General features: G+C 36.8%; 1 protein-coding gene and 1 long non-coding RNA gene across 2 annotated transcripts in view; one reads left to right on the top strand and one right to left on the bottom strand.

Annotated features, from left to right (window-relative positions):
* The window catches only part of ABL2 (ABL proto-oncogene 2, non-receptor tyrosine kinase), a 66,790-nt gene extending 49,399 nt beyond the window's left edge, over positions 1-17,391 (top strand). The window contains exons 7-11 of the mRNA XM_026669211.2: positions 5,901-6,085; positions 6,274-6,426; positions 10,408-10,497; positions 12,766-12,939; positions 13,847-17,391. Of these exons, the coding sequence (XP_026524996.2) occupies positions 5,901-6,085; positions 6,274-6,426; positions 10,408-10,497; positions 12,766-12,939; positions 13,847-15,561 (2,317 nt within the window). The 3' untranslated portion in view covers positions 15,562-17,391. The remainder of the gene's footprint in view (positions 1-5,900; positions 6,086-6,273; positions 6,427-10,407; positions 10,498-12,765; positions 12,940-13,846) is intronic.
* A 1,070-nt stretch (positions 17,392-18,461) lies between these two features.
* On the bottom strand, positions 18,462-24,715 carry LOC113413154 (uncharacterized). Its single transcript, XR_003371021.2, has 2 exons — positions 19,836-24,715; positions 18,462-19,804 (listed from the first exon to the last, which is right to left on the bottom strand). It is a non-coding gene; the product is annotated as an uncharacterized LOC113413154 (long non-coding RNA).
* Between the last annotated feature and the right edge of the window lie 72 nt (positions 24,716-24,787).

Genomic DNA, 24,787 nt, shown 5'->3' with positions numbered 1-24,787 from the left:
ACCTAGGCTGTCAACTTTCCAACTTGACAAGCTCAGTTGTATTTAACTACTGAGCCACCACGCCCTTTATCTTGACTGTATAAGTGTTTTATGAATCTTTAAAGACTACATTTTATATTCTGAATTACTTTTATCATGGATATAGTATTTTGTTGGGCTAGAGTATTCTGTCATCAGAATTGGGCTCGATTTTCTATCATCAGAATTGTTATTCTGTTGATACAGGCAAGAACATGAATTTTGGATAAAAAGTATTTTAAGCAGAATCAAACAAATACTCTACATTTACTAGCTCTCAGCTTCAATTTCAAAGAAGAAAACATTAATACTCAGAAGGATGTATTGCTATACTCAGTATATTATTAAGATTCAAACTTTCATGTGAAATGGAAATTTAGGTGCAAGTTTTTGACATAAATATGAAATACTAAAAAGTAAACAATTTCAATATAGTGCTTTAATGTTATCAAGTTAGGGATACTAGACAATAAAAAAGTTCTTAATTAGTGTAGGGATTCAGAATCCATTGTGACCTTGACATAATAAGATTCATCCGCCAATTGAATGAGAATCAGAATAAAAACTTAGTATCTTTTAAATGGAATTAATTTTAAATGGAATTAAATATAACTCATGCAGTGACCTCACATTTAATATTTTTTCTCTTCTGAACCATTAGCAGTTCAGAAATAAATTTGGAATATTAAAGAAGAGTCCATCTTTAACAAACAAATGGGGCAAAGTGAGTTGAAGCAAAAAAAGGAAAAAAAGGGAATTAAAAATTGGAGATTAGAGGAGGTAATTAGAAAGGAGAACAGTTCAAAAAGTAAACAAAATATAAGCAAGAAGCAGAAAGGATTACAGAAGGAAGTGGAAGGGGACAAAAACTGGTGTGAGAAAAAGAGGGGGAAAATAAAGGGGAAAAGAAGTTACAAGAAACATAATCGGGAAATAAAGAAACATGGGAAACGAACAAGAATAAAAAGAAATAGTTTGTTTAAAAGACACAGAGAAAATGGTTAAAAACAAAAATTAAGAGAGGATTCTGCAAGGTGACAAGGAATAGTATAAATATATTAGAAATCATAAACTATGTAGAAAATAGGAAGATATATGTTATTAAAGTGGAAGATGAAGCTGGTATTGTTAATTATTGGAATGTTTGCTAACAGTCAAATCAAATACAGAGATAAATGGAATAAAGGTAAAAAAAAGGAAATATGGGAAATATATTAGTTCATATATGGAATTTAATTGAAATGAATTATGAGGATTGTTGTAAGAAGATTATAAGGTTAAAAGTGGTATGAAAATATGAATATTAATTATATTTAATGACTTATAAAATATAATTGAAAAGAATGAGAATGATTGTAATGAGATCAATATCAGTTTCTAGTATGAATTTGAGTAGATTAATTATTTTCTTTACCTTTTTTCTTTGAAATTTAAAGTGTATTGGAGGTAACTTAAGGGAAAAGTACCATGCGAAATCTGACTGAAAAGGGATATATATTATAATATAGTTGTTAGGAGCTGAATGTTATAACTGTTTAAGGGGACAATTTAAAAGTTGAATGTTTAATGGGATTTGAAAGGGAACTAATTATAAGATATGAAGGTGACACACTCTAATTCAGTGATCCCAACCTTTCTATCCCGCCGTATCCACCTTTTATGGCGCCCTGTGCTCCCCTTTTAGAAAGCTCAGGCCTCAAAAATGGCGCGCAGCAAACCAGCGCCGGTAGGACTTGTTCCACGGACGGTACTGGTCCGCGGACCGTGTTTGGGGACCCCTGCTCTAATTGGCAGCCATAGGGGAAACCTTGTTTTGTAATGTTTGAAATGTGGAGGAATTTTTGGGGAAATGATGAAATAAGAATATGCAATGAAATTGTAAACAGGACAGAAAAAAGTACAAGTATAATTATTATGAAGATATGAAAAATTTGAAAAGGAAATGAAATAGAAATGAATGAGAAAGCTATAAAATAAGCCTGAGGGAAGTATTTGAGAAAAAAATCAATAGAGAATATAAAAAGTAGTGATAAGATATGAAATTGAATATGAAAGATGAAAATGTAACTGAGATTATATCTGTATGGAGATATGAAAACCTGGAACCATGCTGTTCGCTTAAAAAAAGATGTTGTTTTTTTTGTGAAAACACAAATAAAGTTTTATTTTAAAAAAAAGTAAATTTGGAATACATTGTAGGAGCTGCACCAAAGACCTAGGAGAGCCATATGCTTTCCATACACTATCCCCTTGTACACACTCTACAGGAGTACATTCATGTAAACTAGTTCCATTGACAATGAGAAGATTCTTGAGTATCAGAATAATAGAGCTGACAGGTAACTATTAATATGATCTCAGATTAAATTATATGATTGTGAAAAAAAACTTCCTTTCTATTCTTTTCTGAAGAAGTCACTGGAACTGACTTTAAAAATAGCAAACACCCCCATCAATAGCCATAATAAAGTAGTGATGATTCATTGACACTGTGGGGCTGATTTTTGCTACAAGATTTCCCAGCGGATGTAAAACACTTGAGAAAGGGCCTGAATAAGCTGGCAAGTGTTTCTGAGTTCATGGCTCATCTTCTATGGATGACCTCCAGGTTGCAACAGCCAAAATGTAGGGCAGGACAATTCACTGGGATTATTGCTTAAATCTGGGAGGTGGACCATCCGTCCAAAGCTAGCCTTGCTTCCAAAATCTTCCAGGAAGAAAACCTATTTGGCAAATCCCCATATTCCCTGTTTTTGAGCAAGAAAACGATCTTGCCCATAATTCTTTAAAATAACAAGGGACAGAGAAATGGTCCAACATTTTCAACAGAGACTTGCTTTTTTTTTTTTTTTACAAGTTTTATTTTTCAAGACAAACAATACATAAATATACATAAACACAAAACATAAAAGTATAAAAAATCTCTTTTCTGAAAGTTGCTTAGTCCCGGGTTAAAACTCTTGGTACAGACACAAGTTCAATTTCATATTCATTTTACATACCATTTCATATCTTCTTAACATTTTCAATTTTCTATATAACTTCTCCTCCCCTTTAAATTTTCTCAATTTTATTTCATTTTTATTTTTTTTATCTCCTCAATTCAAAAAAAAGAGACTTGCTTTTCATTCAGAGAACAAGCATTAGCATTCCTACTGATCCTGTGCTGGGCAAAAACTGAAACATACTCTTCCAGTCTCAATGAGATCAAATGACCTTCAATATGACACGAAAAAGATCTGTTTGGAAGACTACTTGCAGAAATTCTGTCGTATCTAGGAGGCCAACCCAACTAGCAGTCATGTGCTGAGAACAACTGTTATAACTTCTGAGAAACTGAGACAGATTTCTGTCCTCCCCAATGCATCAAGCGTTTAATAAACATTAGTGGTATAAAGCAAGTACCATTTTAAGAACTGTTTTCAGGAACCTTCTTGATTTTTATTAATTGTTTCCGAGATAAACAGAGATTGGACAGCAGAGTTAAACCTATATAGATTGATCAAATGATGATCTGGCAATCATTATACCAGGTGACCTGAAGGTATCCATAGATTTAACATAGGTTAGCTTTTACATTCCCATCAGACGCCTACAAGTTTTCCTACAGCAACAGCACCCAGTTTCAGTTCAAGGTAATTAAGACAACATTTACAGAAACAGCTTTATGGTTAAGTGAATCAAAAGCCCAACCAAGTGCTATATTTAAGGATCATGAAAGATAGGACATAAGGAAAGGCTTTTTAAAGAATGGTCAGAGAGGACATAAAGGTAAGATCCTAAAGGGAACACAGTCAACACTTACCAAGGTGGTATGTATCCAAGGAATAAATATATAAATAGTGCCTTGCTGGATCAGATCCCTGGCTCATCTAGTCTAGCAGTCTGTTCTCACAGTGGTCAGTTGACTGCACAATGAAGTCTACTAGTTTCCCCACAGATGGCCTTTAAAGGCAGTCACACTACTGTCAAGCCTAATAACTATTGATCCCATGATTTCCATGAATTGGCCCAGTTTTTTTTTTTAAGTGAGTCAAGCTGGTAGCCTGTGCCATCTCTTGATAGCAAATTCAAATACTAAATTTACGTGTTGCATAAAAAGAAAATCCTCTTGTCTTTCCTAATTCTTTCAGGGTTCCATTTCATTGGCTTATTTTTATTCATACTTTCTGTGGGGATTTCTTCTCTCTTTGTTGTTCTTTACTCATTTTTAACTCTTTCTGACCTGATGGATGTTATTTTGCTAGGAATGTCTGTCAATAAATACTTACTTGAGTTATTCTTGTGAGTTTGTGCTTCTTCCATTACAGAACCATATTGCCACTAAACACTGAGTTGCTTGTGTGCATAAAAAAACCTCTTGACAAGAACTACAGGAACTGCCAAGGGTGATTTAGAGTGCTTCAATAAAAAGCTACATGAATTAAAAATTGGCTGGAGATGCCAGCGTCTCCTTTCCATCATGATAGTTTATAAAGGGTTCATTGAATGTGTGGAAGCTGGCAGTATTTGCAGCAGGAGAGAATAGATCCTATACTCAACATTTTTCTGAAGATGCTAGGGAAACGAAGCATCCTGCTCATGAGCAGGAACAATAGACATAGTCTTTCCCATTTTTAGAGCAAAAGCAATAGTTTATTCTGCCATCCCCATAATCTCTAGATCTGCATTGTGTGTTCCTACTAATATCAAGTATTCCTAGTATGGTCTAGATTAGAAGATAAAATTGCTCAGAGGTAAAATTTGGTAAAAGCATCCAAATTATTCTGTCCTGGTTTTATGTAGTGTGGGTCTGACCTGGTTGTATGGAACCTGCTGACATGGCTAAGAACATTATCAAAACAAGCTCCAACTTTGCTTGGAAATTCAAATTTCCTGCCTGGATAGCCAATTAGGATTTGTTTTTGTGCCTTTGAGTCAAGGTTGACTTGTAGTTTCAGAAGTGGTTTCCCATTGCTTCCCTCTTAGGGCTGAGAGAGAGGGACTAGCCCAAGGTTACCCAACTGATTTCATGCCTAAGGCAAGATTAGAACGCATCATCTCCTGGTTTCTAGGCCAATGCTCATCTATTACATTCTCAAAATTTTCATATATTAGGCTAGGATTTTAAACAATTCGTAAGGATTTTTATAATTAGCTTCTCAATCTTAATGCTAATTAATCTGGTTCCTTGGTGTGTTTGTAATTTTCTAAAATCAACATTCGATTCACTCTTTCGCTTTTTACTTCAAAATAAAAAATATTTCTTCAAATTCTTAAATTTACATAAAATTTCTTTTGCTAAGGATTGAAGGAAAATCACACCGTAAGTTGAAATGTGTCATTCTGAAATTTCTTAGTTTCCTAAAAGAGTTAAACAAAGGCATTTCCTGAAATGATTAAGAAGCAATGTGTGAATTCAATGTCTGTTTGAAGGCTGTGAACTGTGGCTTGGGCAAAGCTGAGTTTCTTTTGGCTTCCAGGTCTCTGAAACCCACCAAAAGACTGTTTTATGGTCTCACAAGGAGTCTCTGTAAAGAACACTTGTGGGGGATCTTGGTTCTCTCCTTGATGCCTAGAACTCCTAAATGAATGTTTTATTAAAAAAATACATTGTATTTATTGTAGATACTCACAGTTCCAAAATTGTGGATTCTCAGAAGTCATTATTCAACCATTTCCAATTTATCTCCATGAATCCAATCTTAAAATATTTGTATGCCTCCTCTAGCATCCTGGTGTGGACCAGTCATACCTTTCAGGATATTTGTGGGGAATATAGAAAGAAGAAGATACAATGGATATGTTCGCCGCCTTGAATTATTTCTAAAAATAATAAAGATGGGATACAAATAAATGAATAAAGTAGGAGTGCTATTTTTCTTGTCTTTTTGCTTTGATAGGGATCTAGCAGCTCGGAATTGTTTGGTGGGAGAAAATCATGTGGTGAAAGTAGCTGATTTTGGATTAAGCAGACTGATGACGGGTGATACCTATACAGCTCATGCTGGAGCAAAGTTTCCTATCAAATGGACAGCACCGGAAAGTTTGGCCTACAACACATTTTCAATCAAATCAGATGTTTGGGGTAAGAGAGAAAAAACCCTTTAATACAGAGTTATTTTATGTGAGTAAATCAGGACTATAAAGTTACATGGGACTATTTTTATATTCTCCGGATAGTCTTTCTTTAGTTAAGAAGTTCAATATACCTTAGTAAGAACAGTCAGTGTCGTTTAAACAATGCAGCTTTAAACGTTCTTGCTTAATTTGCAGCTTTTGGAGTTTTGCTCTGGGAGATTGCCACTTATGGAATGTCCCCCTATCCCGGCATTGACCTTTCTCAAGTTTATGATCTGTTGGAGAAAGGTTACAGGATGGAACAACCTGAAGGTTGCCCACCAAAGGTCTATGAACTTATGAGAGCATGTGAGTACAATGCTCTGATTTTTATTTTACAGGCAAATTTAATTTGAATATCAAAATGTGACTACAAAATTTAAAGAACTAATAAATAGCAAAACACACAAAAACAAGCATGAACTATTAAAATTAAAATTGCACCATATTAAAAGGAAAGTAGCAGCCCCAGTGTAAAAACTAGAATTTTTTTTAAAAAAATAGCCTCAGCCTATATTAAAAGCAGATTTTAATTTAGTATTTAAAAGGTCTTAGAATTGGGAAAATATTCCACACAATCCAGGTGCCCAATTTTTAATCCTACTTTAAATGGTAAAGAAATCTGGGTCACTCCTTGGATTAATATGCAGGCATTTCATTTTATTTATTTATTAGATTTGAACACCACCCATCTCATTGTTAAAGCGATTCTGGGTGCTGGAAGTACATAACATGCCATTCTTTTTTTTTTTTTTTTTTAACAAATTTTATTAATTTTTTTTTCAAAACACATAAACAAGCGAACAAAACATAGGATGTAGTAACATAAAATATCTTTTCCTAAAAAAACCATAGAATATCTTATTTAAAGAGCAAGATAATTCCAACTTATCACATTTCTATACAAACACAATTTAATATATATATTTATCTTATCTGTTCAACTTCATATCCTTTCCCAACTTCTCTTTACTGCTCCCTTTCCTTCTATTTAATTGTACCTCTTTTACCTTAAATTATGTATATTCATTATATATAATTTCATTAGTTCTCTTCCAACATCCTTTCAAACATAAGTAAACATTATACAAAACATAAATACATAAAACTTCTTTTTGGAAAGTGGCTTACCCCGGGTTAGATCTTTTTGTACAGACGTAAATCAAATTCGTGCTCACATGATATACTATTTCATATCTTAATTAACATTCTATATTTTCTATATATTTTCTCTCTTCTATTCATTCTTTTAATTCTATTTTATTTATTTCATCTCAGTTTAAATAATTATACTTGCATCTTTTGTCCGTTCTCTTTCAATCATCTATTTTTCCTTCCTTTCTAATACAATATTTTCCCTGTAACCCCTGGTTGAAGTATGACAACTTTTTTATCTTTCCCCTAAATTTTACACTTAAAATAATACATACTTTCCATACTGATTCTGCTTCGTACATTCTAAGTACTACGTTTCAAAATAATAAGACAAGCAAATAATATTAAATTTAGCAAGTAATAGTAAAACCAAAAAAAAGGAACATTAAGTTTATAATATAATGAAAGCAATATTTCATAGCAAATTAAACTCTATTATCAAATCTTAAACATTTTCAAGCTTCTCTTTAATGCATTATTAATTCATGTAATATTTTAATTTTCTAATTCAATTTCAAATACTAATATCTACCATACAATCTTATGTACTTTTGCAGAATCATTTTTATAAAATTATATCTTACCCCTTATCTCTAAAAAAAGCTTGTTTTTAACATCTTGTTTAAAGCTTTTATGACTTCTCTTTCCTTTTTCCCTTCCTTTCTTATCAATTCTGGCTTTTTGACCCCCCCATCTCTCAAGTTTCACTCTCTTAATCTTCCCTCTCTGTTGTATTTCTCTTTTCTGTTGCTTTCTGACATCGTATAGATTTTTCATCTTATTTTTCTTTTTCTTGGTTGCTTTTTAAAGTCCTAAATTCAACATTTCTTCACCCCCCTTACGCTTTTCTTCCTCCACTAAAAGTATCTGTCCATTAAAGATGGCTTCTTCTTCTTCTTCTTGGTCCCAGTCTTCCTGTCGCTGTTGTATTTCTTGATAAGTAGAAATCGCCATTTCTAAAAAGTAGAAAATAGATCCAGAAGAGCCCATGCCTTCCTGTTCCTCTTCTTTCAATTTTTGAAATTCCATTTGTAAATCTTCAAAAGATAATGCCATTTTTTCCCTTTTTTAAAAAACAACCCAAATATCTTTAATCTTTCAAGAAATAGTTCACAAAGATTCCAAAGTCACAAAGCAAACCAAATCAAAACAAACAGTTCCATTAAGCACTTTCTTTTTTCTATATTTTCTCTTCCTAGGGTAGAATTCAGATACACAGTTCCAAAGTAATCTTCTAGAAGTCGTAATATCTTTTATTTTTAATCTTATAAGCTCAAAGCAGTCTCCTTCAATACAGTCTTAAAACAAATCTTTGCCTCTTCCCTTCCACTTATAACAAAAGAAAGAATTTTAAGTTTTTAATTCCAATGTCCAGAAATCCTTTATCCCCTTGGCTTAAAGTTTCAAGTTTACCTTCTATGCCCAAGCAGGTTTTCCAGATTTCCAAGTGTTGTTTCTGTGGGAAGGGAGAGTAAAAGAAAGTAACTTTCCCTTTCAGCTTTTTTCGCCGCTTTTACGATGTTCCTTGGGAAACAATGTATCCTTTAAATGATTCAGTTTTCAGGGTATTTAGAGGTTTCTTGTAGTCCCGGTTCAGCCAAAACTTTCACCTTCACCTGCTTCCTCCAGCACAAATCTTACCCGGCTGCAGGCTTCTTTGTGGCGGCCATTACTGACCGCCGCTCCACCGCCTTGGGAAAAAGGGGTTTTGCCGGCTGAGGAGGGGGGTTGCGATACCCCCAAACCCAAATCCAGATCCCCTCTCTCTTCGGCTGTCTCTACAGGGCAGCCCTATCCTCTGGATCTGTTCGGATCGGAGGAACCTCGGCGGCGAGCGCAGCAGGAATCACGGAGGATCGCGAATTCCTGCCGCCGCCGAAGCCTTGCAAAACCGGAAGCCTTAACATGCCATTCTAAATATGTCAATCCATTAAGAAATTTTCTGTTAAAGATCAGTGCTTTGAAGTAGACCTGGAAATTAAAAAAATAAGTATGATCAGTTTTATAGATCTACAGGTAGTCGTCGACTTACAACAATTCATTTACTGACCATTCAAAGTTACAACAGCACTGAAAAAAGTGACTTATGACCATTTTTCAGTTAACGACCTTTGACGCATCCCCAAGGTCATGTGATCAGAATTCAGATATTTATGGATGGTTGCAGTGCCCCACTTTTTGTGATCTTCTGACAATGGGAAAGCCAGACTCACTTAACAACTATGGTACTAACTTAAAAATTGTACTGTGATTTACTTAACAACTGTGGAAAGAAAGGTCGTAAAATGAGGCAAAACTCACTTAACCACCAAAATTTTGAGATAAATTGTGGTGGTAAGTCAAGGACTACCTGTATTTCACGCAATGATCTGTGCCAGCTGAAATTTTCAGAAATATTTATTCAAGATATTAAGTGGAATAAATACAACTTTTAAAGTAGAAAGGAATGATAATCCCAAGGTCTACCTTTAAAAACTAACTGGATAAAATAAGAGCACTAAAAACAGCAACAAACCAGCTGGGAAGTTAAATATCATACTCTACAAATGGGAAAAAGGTAAAGTTAAAGAATCTGGATTATTTTGGGCAGAAAAAAAGACCAAAAAGTTGCGTTTAATTAGGTTATAAATGGTATTTGAGAGTTCTAAAATTTTTCAATTACCTATTTACTGCCATTAGAAGAAATTTGTGAAGAGTCAAAGTAAATAAAGGCATATTTATTTGTCGTGTAGCAGTTCAGCATTGTTCTGGCCAGCAGCTTACTTGAGTTTAGCCAAATATGTGGAGAATGGGTAACTATTATTCATCATAAATAAACGGGACCTTCACCATCATGAATACCAGACATTGAAGGTAAAGAAGATTTTTTAGTTTCAGGCCCTTTATCTGGCTGATCAATATTAGAAAGGGAATACCAGAATACACAGCTATATCAAGGTATTTCTTACATTCAGAAACGTTGGCAGTAATTTTAAGATATTTGAAAATAGAATGCAATAAACCATGATAAGAACCTTAAAAATATTGCCAGTGTTACAGTTACTTTTTATGTTACTTTCGCTCCAGAATAGTGGGAATTGGATTGCTAACTCTAACGGAGATAGTAATTCCCTGCTGCTTTTTATTACGTTGTAGGCTGGAAATGGAGTCCCCTAGATAGACCTTCATTTGCTGAAACTCACCAAGCTTTTGAAACCATGTTTCATGATTCTAGCATCTCTGAAGGTAAGGACCTATTTGCTAACTAATTCTGAAATTTCTATTATATTTTTGAAATAAGCTTTTTTTTTTTTTTTGCTTTCCCAAAGTAATCAAAATAATTTGAGTACCTTTTGTTAGGCTACTGGATTTCTACTATAAAACAATCTAGACTGTTGTCCAGTTCAAACCTATACTAAATGTTAGAATTACATACCGTAGTTGAACAACTAGAAGACTTGCATACAAATCTAAGGCTGTGAGTTATCCTCATTCTCACTTTCCTTTTAAGGTGCGAAGGAAGAGATTTTAAATCTTGTGTTTATTATTTTTCCTCATCTGTTAATTGTGGGGGCGAAGAATATGCAAGCCAAAGCATGTATTCATTTATTGTAATTATGCACTTTTTGTGTGTATTTCTTCCCAAAGCATACAGTGTGCGTCTATGTTTTTTTTAATCAACAATGATACAAAATAATTGAATAAATTTTCCTTTCAAACAGCTAGTTGTGCTCTAGTCCACTTATTAATTTGAGAATAATGGTTTAAATTAGTCTTATAAAATTCTTTTTCCCTAGTTCAGAGCGATGAAACCATGGCCAAATGTTGCTGAATTACAAGCTGCAGCGTTCTTTTTTTCCCTTTCCTTTGCTGCTGTTTCAGTAGGGTAACAGTTACAAAGAGCTTAGGAAAAGCTGTTGCCTAAACTTGTTGCAATCAGGATTTACACCTGGATATACAATTGAAATCATATTTTTCATCTTCAGATCACTTGACTCTGCTTGTCTAAATCTTTTGGCAGTATTTGGTACTATGTGGTACTTACTGGACCACCTACCTTATTTATTTATTTATTTATTTATTTATTTATTTACTTATTTACTTACTTACGGGGATAAACTAAGAAATAAGGGGCCGCTTCCCAAAGGAAATCAGTGGACCTTTCAGGGACGGCGAGAAAATTGCAGGCGGGGAAAGGAGCCGTGTCGGGAGAAAATAAAGAAGCGGGGTCCGTCGCCGTTCCTCACCCCACTCCCACCCGGTTTGTGCCCCTGCGCGCGTTGGTGGGGGCTGGAGCGCTCGGCGTTCGTCAACTTACGGGGGCGGCAGGCAGACGGGGGGGGGGGGGGGGGGGGGGGGGGGGCGGGGGGGGGGGTGGGGGGGGGGGGGGGGGGGGGGGGGGGGGGGGGGGGGGGGGGGGGGAGAAGGGGGCGGGTGCGGCAAGCCCCCGCTTTGAGCGTCCGGCTGGTGGAGGGCGAGGACTGAGAGGCGGCGCGGGGGGGGGGGGGGTTGGGCTGCTTCCCCCCCCCTTTTTTGCCTGTCCCCCCAGAGACGTGCCAATTGCCCCCTTTTCAAAAGTACGCCACACTACTTACTTACATTCATTCATTCATTCATTCATTCATTCATTCATTCATTCATTCATGTGGTTGTGTGGGAGGGTCCAATTATTATAGAATGGGTTCTTGTGCAATCCATCACATGCTGCTTCAGGGCTTGGTCTTATGCCTAATTGTGCCATTTATGCAGTATGAAATCTAGTTGTGCATCCCTATCTAGTCATATGACGGTTGCAGTAGAAGCCCTGATCCATCATTTGTTGGCAGTCAGGGCCCGGATGTGGAGCAACTGATTCAGACTCAACCCTGGCAGGAGAGAGTGGTTATTCATTTAAAAACCCACCAAGTCTGTCATAATACATCGATTGTATCATTTTTGACTCTCAGTGAAATTGCTTCCCCATTGGGAGCAGACCGGCACTTTGGTGGTTCTCTTGAACTCGTAGCTCCTGTTAGAACAGTAGGTGCACATTATAACCAGGAAAGTCTTTGTCCACTTTTGGTTATTGAACTGAATGTAGCCTTACCTCGATGGAGCACAGAAGATACCTTGCATATCTTCAAGACTACTCATCCTATATAAATCTGCCCATCAAATCTGGGGGCATGGGAAATGTATGCAAAAGATCCAAACTAAGGTATGGTGACAACGGTCCTCAAAATAAGTATTCTTTGTAAGAGCACCACACCTCTGGAATAGGTTGCCCTCGAGGCAACATAACATTCCAAAAACTTTGCTGTTTCAAAAGGCATTTGTTTCGCAAGGAACATTTAATCATTTCCATGGGTTGATAATAAACTTTTGATTGCAGTCATGTACCATGTTGGTTTTGTTGTACACATTGTATTTTATTGTTGCATTGACTTCAGTTGATGTTCCTCTTGCTTAGATTTGGTTGACTGAATCAATCTGGTAATTAATGAATACAAATTATTTCATGCATGCTTATTACAGAAGTGGCAGAAGAACTTGGAAGGACCGCATCCTCTTCTTCAATAGTTCCATATTTGCCTCGGTTACCTATACTTCCTTCCAAGACTAGAACCTTAAAAAAACAAACAGAAAACAAAGAGAATATTGAAGGAGCACAGGAGATCATAGAGCACTCTGCATCCAGTTCTGCTCCAGGTATGTTTTTTGAGTGGTCCAGACTCAGGGATTCAGGTCCTGGGAAATAATGTTTCAAAAAAAGGGAAAGATTGGATTACAACTAAAATTGCAGCACATGATTTCTCATCTGCCCCCCAAAAATCTTGAAATCTAATGTGAAGGGTGCACGAATCTTCTGGAACAGATTTAAATATCCATAAGTAATTAAAATGGGAGATTACATTTGGTCTGCTGATGAATAGTCATAAAAAAGTAGATACATCCCTCTGTATTTATGGATGGTAGAGGAAGCAGAATATATGGTCAGCTATGTAGATTATATATTAGATCAGTTTGAATATGCAAGCTCCTAAATGAATCTGACTTCTGTATGAAAAGTAATGTCATAGAAATATTCCCCCCTCCCCAAATCCAGTCAACTGTAGATTAACTGCTTTTCTTGCTAAGAATGCAGTAATAACCATAATAAAACAGAAGAAATTTAAGCAACGTAATACAGAGAATTTACTCATTTGCGTAATATGCTAGGGAATATCTGAAATCAATATGACTGGAGTCAAGATAAGGAGAGAAAACTAGGAAATTAAAAGGAAGGAAAGGCTGTGCCAAATATCAGTGATGTGTCCATGATCATGTATCCTGATTACTGAGAGGAAAAAGAAGCATTTTAAATATGCTTTCCCTCACAGCAAAGAGCACAGACTCAAGATTCCTAAGCCTTATCAATTCTTCTGCTTTTGCTGGGCCAAAAGGATAATTCTGCAGACCAGTCTTCTATTTCTTTTAAAAGTTAAATATCAGTATTTCTCTGGTGAACAGCAAGGCTGTTTCCTCTCCTTTCACTGCGAAGGAGACACAAAGTTTCAATAGTTAAACATGACCAATTAAAAAATGGAGCAGCAGACTTTTCTATTCTTTTGTCTAGGTTTTATCAGAAGCACACAGCAGACCAGCGGATCCCCAGCACTACCTCGCAAACAGAGAGACAAGTCACCTAGTGGCCTGTTAGAAGATACTAGAGAAACTACCTTTACCAGAGACAGAAAAGGTGGTTTCTTTAGCTCGTTTATGAAAAAGAAAAATGCCCCTACGCCTCCCAAACGCAGCAGTTCCTTCCGTGAAATGGAAAACCAGGCTCATAAGAAGTATGAATTAACGGGTAATTTTTCTGGAGTTGGTCCATTGCAGCATATTGATGGATTTTCATTTACTCCGTCCCAGCAAGATGGAAATCTTTGCTTATCCAAGTGTTATATTGGGAGCTTTGCACAGCGGAACTTCTATGGGGAAGATGGCGGTGGCAGCAGCAGTGGGGGCACAAGCATTGGTAGTGGTTGGTCAGGCCTCACAGGCTTCTTTACACCTCGCCTGATTAAAAAGACATTTGGCTTACGAGCTGGGAGGCCCACTGGAGGTGATGAAGCTTCAAAACCTTTTCCCCGATCAAACTCCACATCTTCCATGTCTGCAGGTCTTCCTGAGCAGGAGAGAATGGCAATGACTCTTCCCCGAAATTGCCACAGGTCCAAAGTTCAGCTGGAAAGGACAGTATCCACTTCCTCTGAGCCCGAGGAGAACGCAGACAAGTCCAATGATCTTCTCCCTAAAAGGGGTGAAGATATTCAAACGCTGACCAGAAGCCGACCAAAAACTAAACTGCTGCCGAGGGGTGCTACAGCTGTTCCTCTCAGGACTCCTTCTGTGGACACATCTGTTTCAGAGAAGGATTGTCAAGGGCCAACAGCAGCAGCAAGCCTGAAAAGCAAAGAAAAAAACAGTGGGATACGACAAGGTTCAGTAGAAGGGGAAGAAAAACCAGGCTGGCCTTCTCCAGCCAAGGCTGCAGCAATACTTCCAACCACTCATAATCACAAAGTGCCCGTTCTTATCTCACCTACTCTGAAGCATACACCAGCTGAGGTGCAGCTGATTGGCACAGACTCTCAGGGGAATCGGTTCAAGCTCTTATCTGAGCATCAGGGCACCGCTTCTAGTGACAGGGATAGACCCAGACGGATAAAACCAAAGTGTGCTCCACCTCCGCCGCCGCCGCCGCCACCACAAGCAGTCCTGAGGCTCCTTCATCAGCCTTCAGGCACCTCAGATACCGTAGAAGAGTTGGATAATGGAGCATTGGTACAGCACGGGCAAGATAGTGAGGGCAGCAAAAAGGTAACAGTGGCACCTACTGGTGGAAAAGCTGCAAGGCCAATCATGCCTCCACCTCAAGTGCCTTTGCCATTGTCTTCGTCACCTGCCAAAATGGCAAATGGCACAGCGGGAGCTAAAGTTGCTCTGAGAAAGACCAAGCAGACAGCTGAGAGAATCTCAGCAGACAAGATCAGCAAAGAGGCGCTTCTGGAATGTGCAGACCTCTTCTCCAGTGCCATTGCAGAGCCTACCACAAATAGCCAGCTGGTAGATACTGGGCACCAACTATTAGATTACTGTTCAGGTTATGTGGATTGCATCCCCCAAACACGCAACAAATTTGCCTTCCGGGAAGCCGTAAGCAAACTGGAACTTAGCCTGCAGGAACTGCAGGTATCCTCGATGGCTGCTAATCTATCTGGAGCAAATCCTGTACTTAATAACTTATTGTCTTGTGTACAAGAAATCAGTGATGTTGTTCAGAGGTAGCTACTGTCAAACCATCTGCTTAGGAGAGAAAAAAAAAGTTCACAAAATTGAGAGAAGAGTCAGAGTGACTTCTTCCAATCATTTTTTCCCTATGTTAATGTTTTGAAAGAAGAGACTGATACTTGAGTAAGTTTTATGTGAAGTACCTCAGATCATTGAGCTCACATGTTTACAGGTTCATCTCAGTACATGGGGCAGATAAGAGGGAAGCAAAGTTTCACAGGGGTTAGATGATTGCAGCTGAGACGGGCAAAATATTGGGAATTTGCCTTTGTGAGAAAATTGCAAAAATAGAGCTTGTGCTCTTGTTCACTTCTGGGAGGAAGGAGATTCCATGAAGGTACCCTTGATTTGATAAGGTGCTTTATTCTCTTTGATGCTTGTCCAGTTGATTAGAATTACTGGAAAAGAGATGAGGTTCTTTTTCTGCACTACTCTGTGTTTTAACTTTCTGAGGTCATATCAGAAAGGCTTAGAGGTGCCATTGGAAGTCAACTAGATCTTTCCAAGAAAGAGGATAATTTTGAGGGAAAGTCTTTTATATTTAAAAAAAAAAAAGATTGGCACTGTAGGATGTGCATGCACTAGCCTGTCTGGTAGACCTTCTGCAGTGCAATTGGTTGCTGTATTCGTAGATGCAAAAAAACAACAACAACAAAAGAGCTGGAATATGAAATGCATCCCCCTTTATCATCCCCATCTGATATTAGTCACTCACACGTTCACTCTTTCACAGCATGAATGTTAAATTGAATGACAATTTAAGCAGACTTGCCACTGGATTTCACACAATCACACCTTACACTCATACTGCAGTCTTCACCACGTGGGTAGCATAGCATGGTTAGCTAACCAATGGCAATCACTTGAGTTCTTTGGGGGGATAGTATGCCCAAGAAACTGTTAATTTATCTCTGGCATTGAACTTTGGTACAGTGGTGGCTTTGCTATCCCTTAAGGAGCCCTTTTGAATTAAAAACACTGCAGAATGTTGCTAGTGTTCTCTACATTCCTATTTTATTTACCTTAATGTCATTTCTTTTTGAGAGAACTAGAGACCTGAGGCCTTCATGTTTTCTAGTAGAACTATAAATTTGCTCTTGGAATACCAATTCAAGTGTATTGCTGATAGGGATTCTTTGTTTAGATTTTTGCTTTATTTGTAGTTTCAAGACACTGCCTGCACATGGATTCATTATAAGTGATTAGTCTGGATAAACATGCCGTCTCCCTTCAAGTAGTCCAGTTGCAAAACTCATCCTCTAAAGTCCACTTGCTATGGGACCACTAATTTGAAAAATCCACTGATGTTAAGTAAATGATATTGGGTTTTTTCTGTGATTACTGTGACTTTAAACTAGCATTTGCACAATACCTTTGCTTCTGAAAGGTAGAGAAATCAGGCTAAATGCTTCCACAAGGCCTATTTTTTTTTTGTTTATGCCAGATCCCCTGAACTCATTCTGTTTATTGAAATTCAGCAACAAACTGTTGAACAATGGAGCTGTGGTTTCCCATTTTTTTGTCAAGAAACAAAACAAGGAAGGTATAGGATATTTGATACTTGAAAGGCTTAATAGAAAGAAATCATGGAGACCCTGTTTGAAATGTCTCGGGAATCCTGATTCCCACCACATAACATGGTGATACCATTTTGTTCTCTGGAGCTGTTTAGCTACCAATAATTAGTTACGTTATGGCCTCAGTCACAAGTGGGTTATTCATTTCAGCCTTAAACCTTAAATAAATGGAAGAGTTTTTAGCCATATTGTGTGGAGAAGGAAATTGAAAGCACATTCATAGTAACTGAACATGCAAGATTATTAGGTGGGGAAACAATGGAGCTGTGGTTTCCCATTTTTTTGTCAAGAAACAAAACAAGGAAGGTATAGGATATTTGATACTTGAAAGGCTTAATAGAAAGAAATCATGGAGACCCTGTTTGAAATGTCTCGGGAATCCTGATTCCCACCACATAACATGGTGATACCATTTTGTTCTCTGGAGCTGTTTAGCTACCAATAATTAGTTACGTTATGGCCTCAGTCACAAGTGGGTTATTCATTTCAGCCTTAAACCTTAAATAAATGGAAGAGTTTTTAGCCATATTGTGTGGAGAAGGAAATTGAAAGCACATTCATAGTAACTGAACATGCAAGATTATTAGGTGGGGAAAACCCACAGAATAAAAGCACATTTGGGTTCCATTTCTGATTCAGAATAATAAGGTCTTCACATAAGCAGGTTCTGCAATGCTTCGGATCCAAAGGGGGAAAATGCTAAAGAGCATCCAGAGCAACTCACATAGTATCTATTTGCAATTTGTCTTTTTTTCCTGGGATTGTGCGCTAGCTAACACTAGCATGCAGAGGTTTTAAGTAGTTTTCAATGGGTTCTATGGGACTGTTCCCCCTACCTGGAATCATTATTCCCATTTTGAATCCAAACTGCTGCACAGCTTTAGAGAACAGTACATGCTGCAGATGTCCAATGCACAATTTCTTTCATTTCTGAGCAAGAAAAAAAAATGGGTATCTATACCTGTGTCTACAATAATCGCATTGACATGAGGGGATCCCCATTCTCATCATGCAGACACTTTTTTTTCTTGATGGCTTTTCGAATTGGCCTCTGGTGCCCATTGCATCTTCCATTACTATTCTGCTTTCCTGAGAGAATTCTGGATTTGAGTTATTCGTATATTATTTACATGTTGGACAATGGTTTATAAAGTATGTTTACGTTCACCGTATGCTGCTCTTAATACAAAATCTGTTTTAAAAATGCAAGGGCCTGGAACTTCATATATGCCTGGGATAATTTATAAAAATCTTCCCCTCACAGAATTCTAATTCTATTGTCACTGAAGTTATTGCTCCAAAATAAATTGACTTTGTTCCGGTAAGTAACAGGTAGCTTGAGATGGAGAAAATTTACTTCTCTGATATTGCACACACACACACACACACACACACACACACACACACTACTGTTCATGTCTGCAAATTCCTTTTGCATCAGACTTAAAATCATCCTGATTGTCATAGAATTGTACATTATATCATTGATACAGTTTATTTAAACCATTGAGTCCAACCTCCAACAAATGTCTGCCCAGATTATACTAGATTTCCAGTGAAGGGAAACTATACTATTTTACAATAACTGATTTGACTGTTGAACTGGTCCTCCTATTTGAAAATTATTCTAACATTCAGCAGGAATACGGCTTGTTGAAAATTAAGACCATTTTCCTGTGGCCTGGTATTTATTTCCTTCTGTGAGCCATCTTTTCTTAATATTGACTGGTTCCCTCAATCTCTCCTGTTGCACTTGATTTCCAGTCCCTGATCATCTTTGTTGCTTCTCTTTCTACTTGTTATGGTCATTTAAAATTTTCTTATAAGGGTAATGCTCTGAGGGAAATGGGTGATTAAGTGTGATATAAAATAAATACTAAGAACTGGAGTGGACATAATACTTAAGTTCACTTAAGTTCAGTTCAGAACAGAATGGGACAATTACTTCCTGTGATTTGGAAAAATCACAAGAGCTCAAGAAGGAATATATAGAACACCCTACTTTGCTTTTCTTCATAACAGCTCTGTGAGAAAAAGGGGGGCTAATAAAAGACTGGTCCAAAGCCACCAATGAGGCCAAAGTTGGACTTGACTCTAGGTTTTTCTTGCCCTGTCTCACCTGTCAACTAAGAGTGTGAACTCCTTTAACAACTGTTCCTTAGCTAGGTGAAATATAAACAATCTGTTCTTCATAATTGCTCAGTAGGGTGTATGCCCTCTTTGGACAAGACTGAATAAGAATCAAGCAGCCTTCACTGTTTTCATTGACCAGCTGACACATTGTAGCTGTACGCATATGTTGAACCTCCTTTTGGTAGATTCTTAGGATTGTTTGTTTAACTTTGGCTCATTCTGAGTTTTAGTTTTCATTATGCCATCTCTACAAATCCAGGTAATCTGCAAATCTTGGTGATCTTCCCCCTTTCAAAACTCCTATATATGTGCCCTTTTTATCATTGGATCTTTCTTAAGTTATTTTTGCAGACACATTGGTTTCTGCTAAATTTTTTCTCCTTTGTTTACTGTTCTGTTAGGGTTTCCTTGGGCACATTTTCTCATTAGCTTTTCCAGCAGTTCTACCTGCCACTGCACCATTGTTAGTATCTTATTTTCATCAATTAGAAGCATTAATCTAAATTCATTTAGGGCCAAATTTCATGTACCTAAATTCATTTAGGGCCAAATTTCATGTACCTTTTAATTTTTTAATTGGTCATGTTTAAGTATTGAAAGTTTAAAACATTGCATGTTTATTGATTTTTATGGTGAACCTTTTAGTGATTGTGTAAATACGAAATTATCACTGAATCTGTACACAATATATGCTAGTGAAAAAAATGAAAAGAATCACTTTTGCTTCATAGGCCAGACTGTACCAGGCTACGCATTAAGTTCATCAAGTGAAAACAATGCAATTCATCAAAACTTACAGTTCTTGGCCCATGCTTCTTTGTTGAATTTTCGGTATAATGATGAACATATCCAAAATTTGGGAGAGTGAATAGAAGAAATCACCCCTTAAAAAGAGATAAGTGTAATGTGTGTGGGTATGGGATGGAAACTAATCAAGGGATCATTAGGGGACTCTGAATAATATCTGCTAGGCACTGAAAGCTTTAAAGCCATTGCCCCAAACTGGTACCTTCCAGAATCAATAGTTGAATTTCAGCTGTCATACATCTTAGTATAATCCAACCTAAGATTTGAATGAAGGCTGTTTGAGATTGTACTGTACCTTGGATATGCAGAGAATTTTTTCTGGTTTTGCATGAGTTTCAGATTACCATTTTGATCTTTCTTGATAATGATAGGAAGATGTTCTCTTTTGCTCAAGAATGCCATAATTTCTTTTCAGACAATAATGCATAAACTTTGCCTTTATTACTTTTGTTGTTATAAATCTCTGCTTCGTGTCTTCTTTCATTGGTTACCTTGCTACAGTGAAGATATGAGGGGCAGAACGGTATATTGTATATGCTGTTCTTGAAGCTGAGTAAGTCTAAACTGTAGTTCTAAACATGGCAGGAATGCATTATCTGTTAATTTGCACCTTTGATAGAAGTTTCTACAGCCTATTTGGGGCAAAGGGGTGATGTTAATAGTTAATGGAATCTTATGAGAGAACTCTGGTTTTAGTTGATGGAATAGTTTGTGTTCTATTGGTTCCTTGCTCAATTCAAAATGTTCCCAGGTTGCCTTGAAACTGTAAGAACCGAATCAGTCCCATAATGTGAAATAGCGTTTTGGTATTATATACAATTCATTCAAAAATAACATTACTGTGCTCCTAATAGCAGAAATTCTAGAGCAGTGTGCTTGTACTATCATGTTTTTTTTTAAAATAATAATTGTAGTACTGTAGATTGATTGGCAAACTCCAGTTAATTCAAAATATAGTACAAAATATCAGGCTTCTCCAGCAAATTCATCTCAAACTAAAATCCATGAGCGGTCTTGAACAAACAGAAATTTCCTGAGCACATGGATTTGCAAAATAGTGAAAAATTATTTTTCCCCTGAGTAAGGAATATTAGATGCTCAAAAAATGGTTCTAATTTTGGGGAACTAAGGGCTCCTGTGAATGGAATAATGTTGCAGGAACAATTTGCAAGCTGTTAGAGGTAGGATTACTAAAGTAGTTGTGTCATGCAGGTTTTTTTTAAAAAATATAAACCTACAGATTTTTATTGTTTGATTTTCTCATTGTTCCTCTGTTTTTTTAGTGGTTTGCTGCTGAAATTTCACAGGACAGTTTTTAGGGAGTCAATAACCAAAAGAATTGTAGGCTTACCTGAAGCTCTGCATTGAAAATTAACACTTTCAACAACATTTTTGTTGATTCTCTGGTCTTAAAGCAGAATTGAAGATAAAACATTCATTCTCTAAGGAAGTTGTTCTGCTGAATAGCATATTATGACGCTATATGAGTAGAGATGCGAAGTCTAAAATTTCTATTTTAGAAGTATATAGCATCAGAACTCTAAACATGGAAAACACAGATTAAAAACAGATTATTGTTTGGTCATTGTCTTCAAAGCTGGCTAAATAATGCTCTCAAATCCTTCTTCTTCAAAGTCCTTTTTTTTTTTTTTTTGGCCAAAAACAAGGGGGAAAAGTTTTTGCTTTCCACCTTGTGAAAAAAAAATTATTGCTAAATTATGAAGATACATTTCATACATGTTTTACATATTAAAGCTTGTCCAATCTTTGTATTATTTCAGAATTTAAGTATTGCTTAAAAATTGCCATCAATTTACAAAACTTTGTCACATGCTTCATTTCTTTCCCTCTTATTTTTGACCTGAATGGAAGCGCAACCCCTTTCCCCTCATCTCAGTGCAATCTAGGAAAGGTTTTTATTGACTGATTTTGCTCATTTGCTAGAAGTTTTCCCAAGCAGCTACTGGACATCCCAATTTTAGACTGCATGGATCTTGGAACTATATTTAACTGAAAGGAAATGAGCCTTCATTTAAGATGACCCCTCTCCACAAAAGATTAAAGAGAAGTAGTCCTTCTCAATTACTCATTGCTCAGTCTCCTATTGATATATGATGAGCCCCTATCTTAAAAATTAACTTGGAAACATCTAGTCTTTCTTTCAAGCAAATAGACTATTGGCTAGCCCCCTTTTCTGCTTCTTAATGGATGGCGTGCTTGTTTTAAAATACAGACTTAGGAAATGCTGAAATGACTAAAGCAATGACCATGATCAGACACCACTTTCTATTTTCCATTCACAGTACTGTATTAAGAGTTGCCTGTGCACAGTTGGTCCAAGTACAACTCTTGATGTGAAAATGTGGCCTTTTCCTCTAATCCAGAAAAGTGGCATATTAGGAATGTGTAATTTCTCTGAAGTTGCCTACGGCAAAAATGGCCAACGTTGTATGATGTGTAAGAGGTAGCTTTCCAGAGGGCGGGGGAGGGGATGGCTAAGGATTTTAATCAACCCAGCACTCTGTTAGTTGAATTCACTGAGGATTAAAATGGGTGAAACTGAAATGTGCGACTGACACAGAAAAACCCACACTACTAGTGTTGTCAAATGTTACTTTGTTTTTTGTTGTTGTTTGTAATATATTTGGTTTTTTTCTAATTTAAATTTTCACTATTTCCTGACTGTGAACTGCAAACAGTGTTAACTTGATGTAAGTAAGGCCCTTGGAGGCATTGCCTCTGCCTGTTCCAGAGATTTTTGCCAATTTGCATTTTGTTTTAAATAAAAATTGCAATATTTTATTGGCAATTAAATTTCAGGATATGTTACTTTCTTTTAGGGCAAAGTGACCGAGTGAATAATGAAATTAAAAGAAAAACATGCATTTATATACCTAAAAGGTTAAAAAAGGAACTGGTTTGGCATTTCACACTTACATGAATGATGACTTGAACATCTGAAAGCTGTCACAAATGATTTATTATCGGTCAGAATTCAAGGAACTCACAGTAGTTTTCTGTGGAAATCATCCACAGTTTACCAGCACACATTCAGATGCTGAAATGTTGTACACAAATGGGAATGGTTCTGGTGAAGCTGCTAACACAAGACAGATTTATATTTCAAAGCACATTTTGTTCTGCACTGTATACCTTCTGCTTCTTCACCCCAGTCACAGGTTACAAATGTTACATCATTTAGCAAGCTAACCTAGACAGTAAATACAATCTTGCCGTCATTTGGCTAGCAAATGAAATGTCAACAATTTGTGTAATACCTTTTCGGTTAGGCACGATGTTCTGCTCAGCTTTTGTAACAAGCCACTCTGAAAATTAAATGGAAGGTTTAGGTCTATGTGCTTGCATTCACAGGATGTATAGGAGAAGAAATGGGGCATGACTGTCTGGCACACATAATACACAACTGCTTGCCTATCTGCAGATCTTAAATTATTCCCTATCTTGGACTATAGGTAGTCCTTGTTTAAAAGACATCATAATTGGGATTGTCGTCTCAGCACTACATGATTGTGACTGTGCCCGTGATTGTTGTTCAGTTTCCCTTTTCTCTTTTGGAATACTCGCCCAAAGGTGTGAGGCTGGGATAATTAGCAAGAAGGGAATTAATGTTTGTATTTACATTTATTGGAGAGGAAGGGATTACAAGAGAGTAAGCAGGTACACAATGAAAAATACACATGGAAAGAAGTACACCAGCACCAGCTATTTGCCTAGCTTACTTGTGGCTTTGAGCCCCCAGCAGCATAGGAGACAACAAAAGCCAAATGTGTGAAAGTAACTAAATACTTATCAGTTGCAGGTAGCAGCTGAAAACTGGCTAATTAAAATCACAGATCTTGGCATCTGAACTTGCTGGTAGCATTTTTGAGAAGAAAACACTGTGATAGAAAGTTCAAGAAAAGATCACTTGTTTTAAGTGGGGTTAGTGGTGATGAGAAACTCAAGCACAGGGCATGTACTGACTATAATGGCAAATGTGTCTGACAATTACTTTGTCATCATCTTCATAATCTTGAGGTAGTTGCTAAATGAGATCTACCTGTATTTTACATTTGTGAAGCATTAACACTAAAATGTGAGAACAAAAAAACCCAATTTCTATCATTTGCCCTAAAATCTATAACATTTATTCTTCTAAACTGGGATTGAACTAGGATCAGATGCTGGGGACACCTATGTTGCTGCAAAGTCACTTTGGTCTTCCACATATGGTTCAATTTTGCACAAGGTTTGTGTATTTTTCGAAGCTTAAATTCCGTGTTCAGTCAGTCTGTGTACATACATAGCTCTTACAAATTGAGTATATCTGGCCAGCTAAATCTGTGTATATTTACTCTGACAAAGTTAGTGGCCTGCTATGAATGCCAAACTTCAATATCCCACAAAAGCAACACTCCATTCAACATTTTAATCTACAAAGACAACGGAAGTGCAATACCAGCAAATAGTGGCTTATGCAAGGAGTACTTTTATCACACAGAACGAACCTCATTGCTCAATTTCAGTGCTGGAGTAGAAGTATATAGTTTGTCCTGTTGTAAAAGTTATAATAAAAAGAATGGCACATATTTTGTCTTTTTTTTTTTTTTTGGTAAAAGTTTTATTGATTTTAACAACAAATAAAAACACATAAAACATAAAACATAACATAAAAACATCATCATTCTTCATAAATTTACAGACAG

Source organism: Notechis scutatus, chromosome 3 (genome assembly GCF_049901735.1).
Source record: "Notechis scutatus isolate UNSWTSFEM ecotype Mainland chromosome 3, rNotScu1.2, whole genome shotgun sequence".
In the NCBI taxonomy this organism is placed as follows: Eukaryota; Metazoa; Chordata; class Lepidosauria; order Squamata; family Elapidae; genus Notechis; species Notechis scutatus.
The sequence above is the reverse complement of the archived record's forward strand: the minus strand, read 5'-3'. Positions and strand labels throughout refer to the sequence as shown.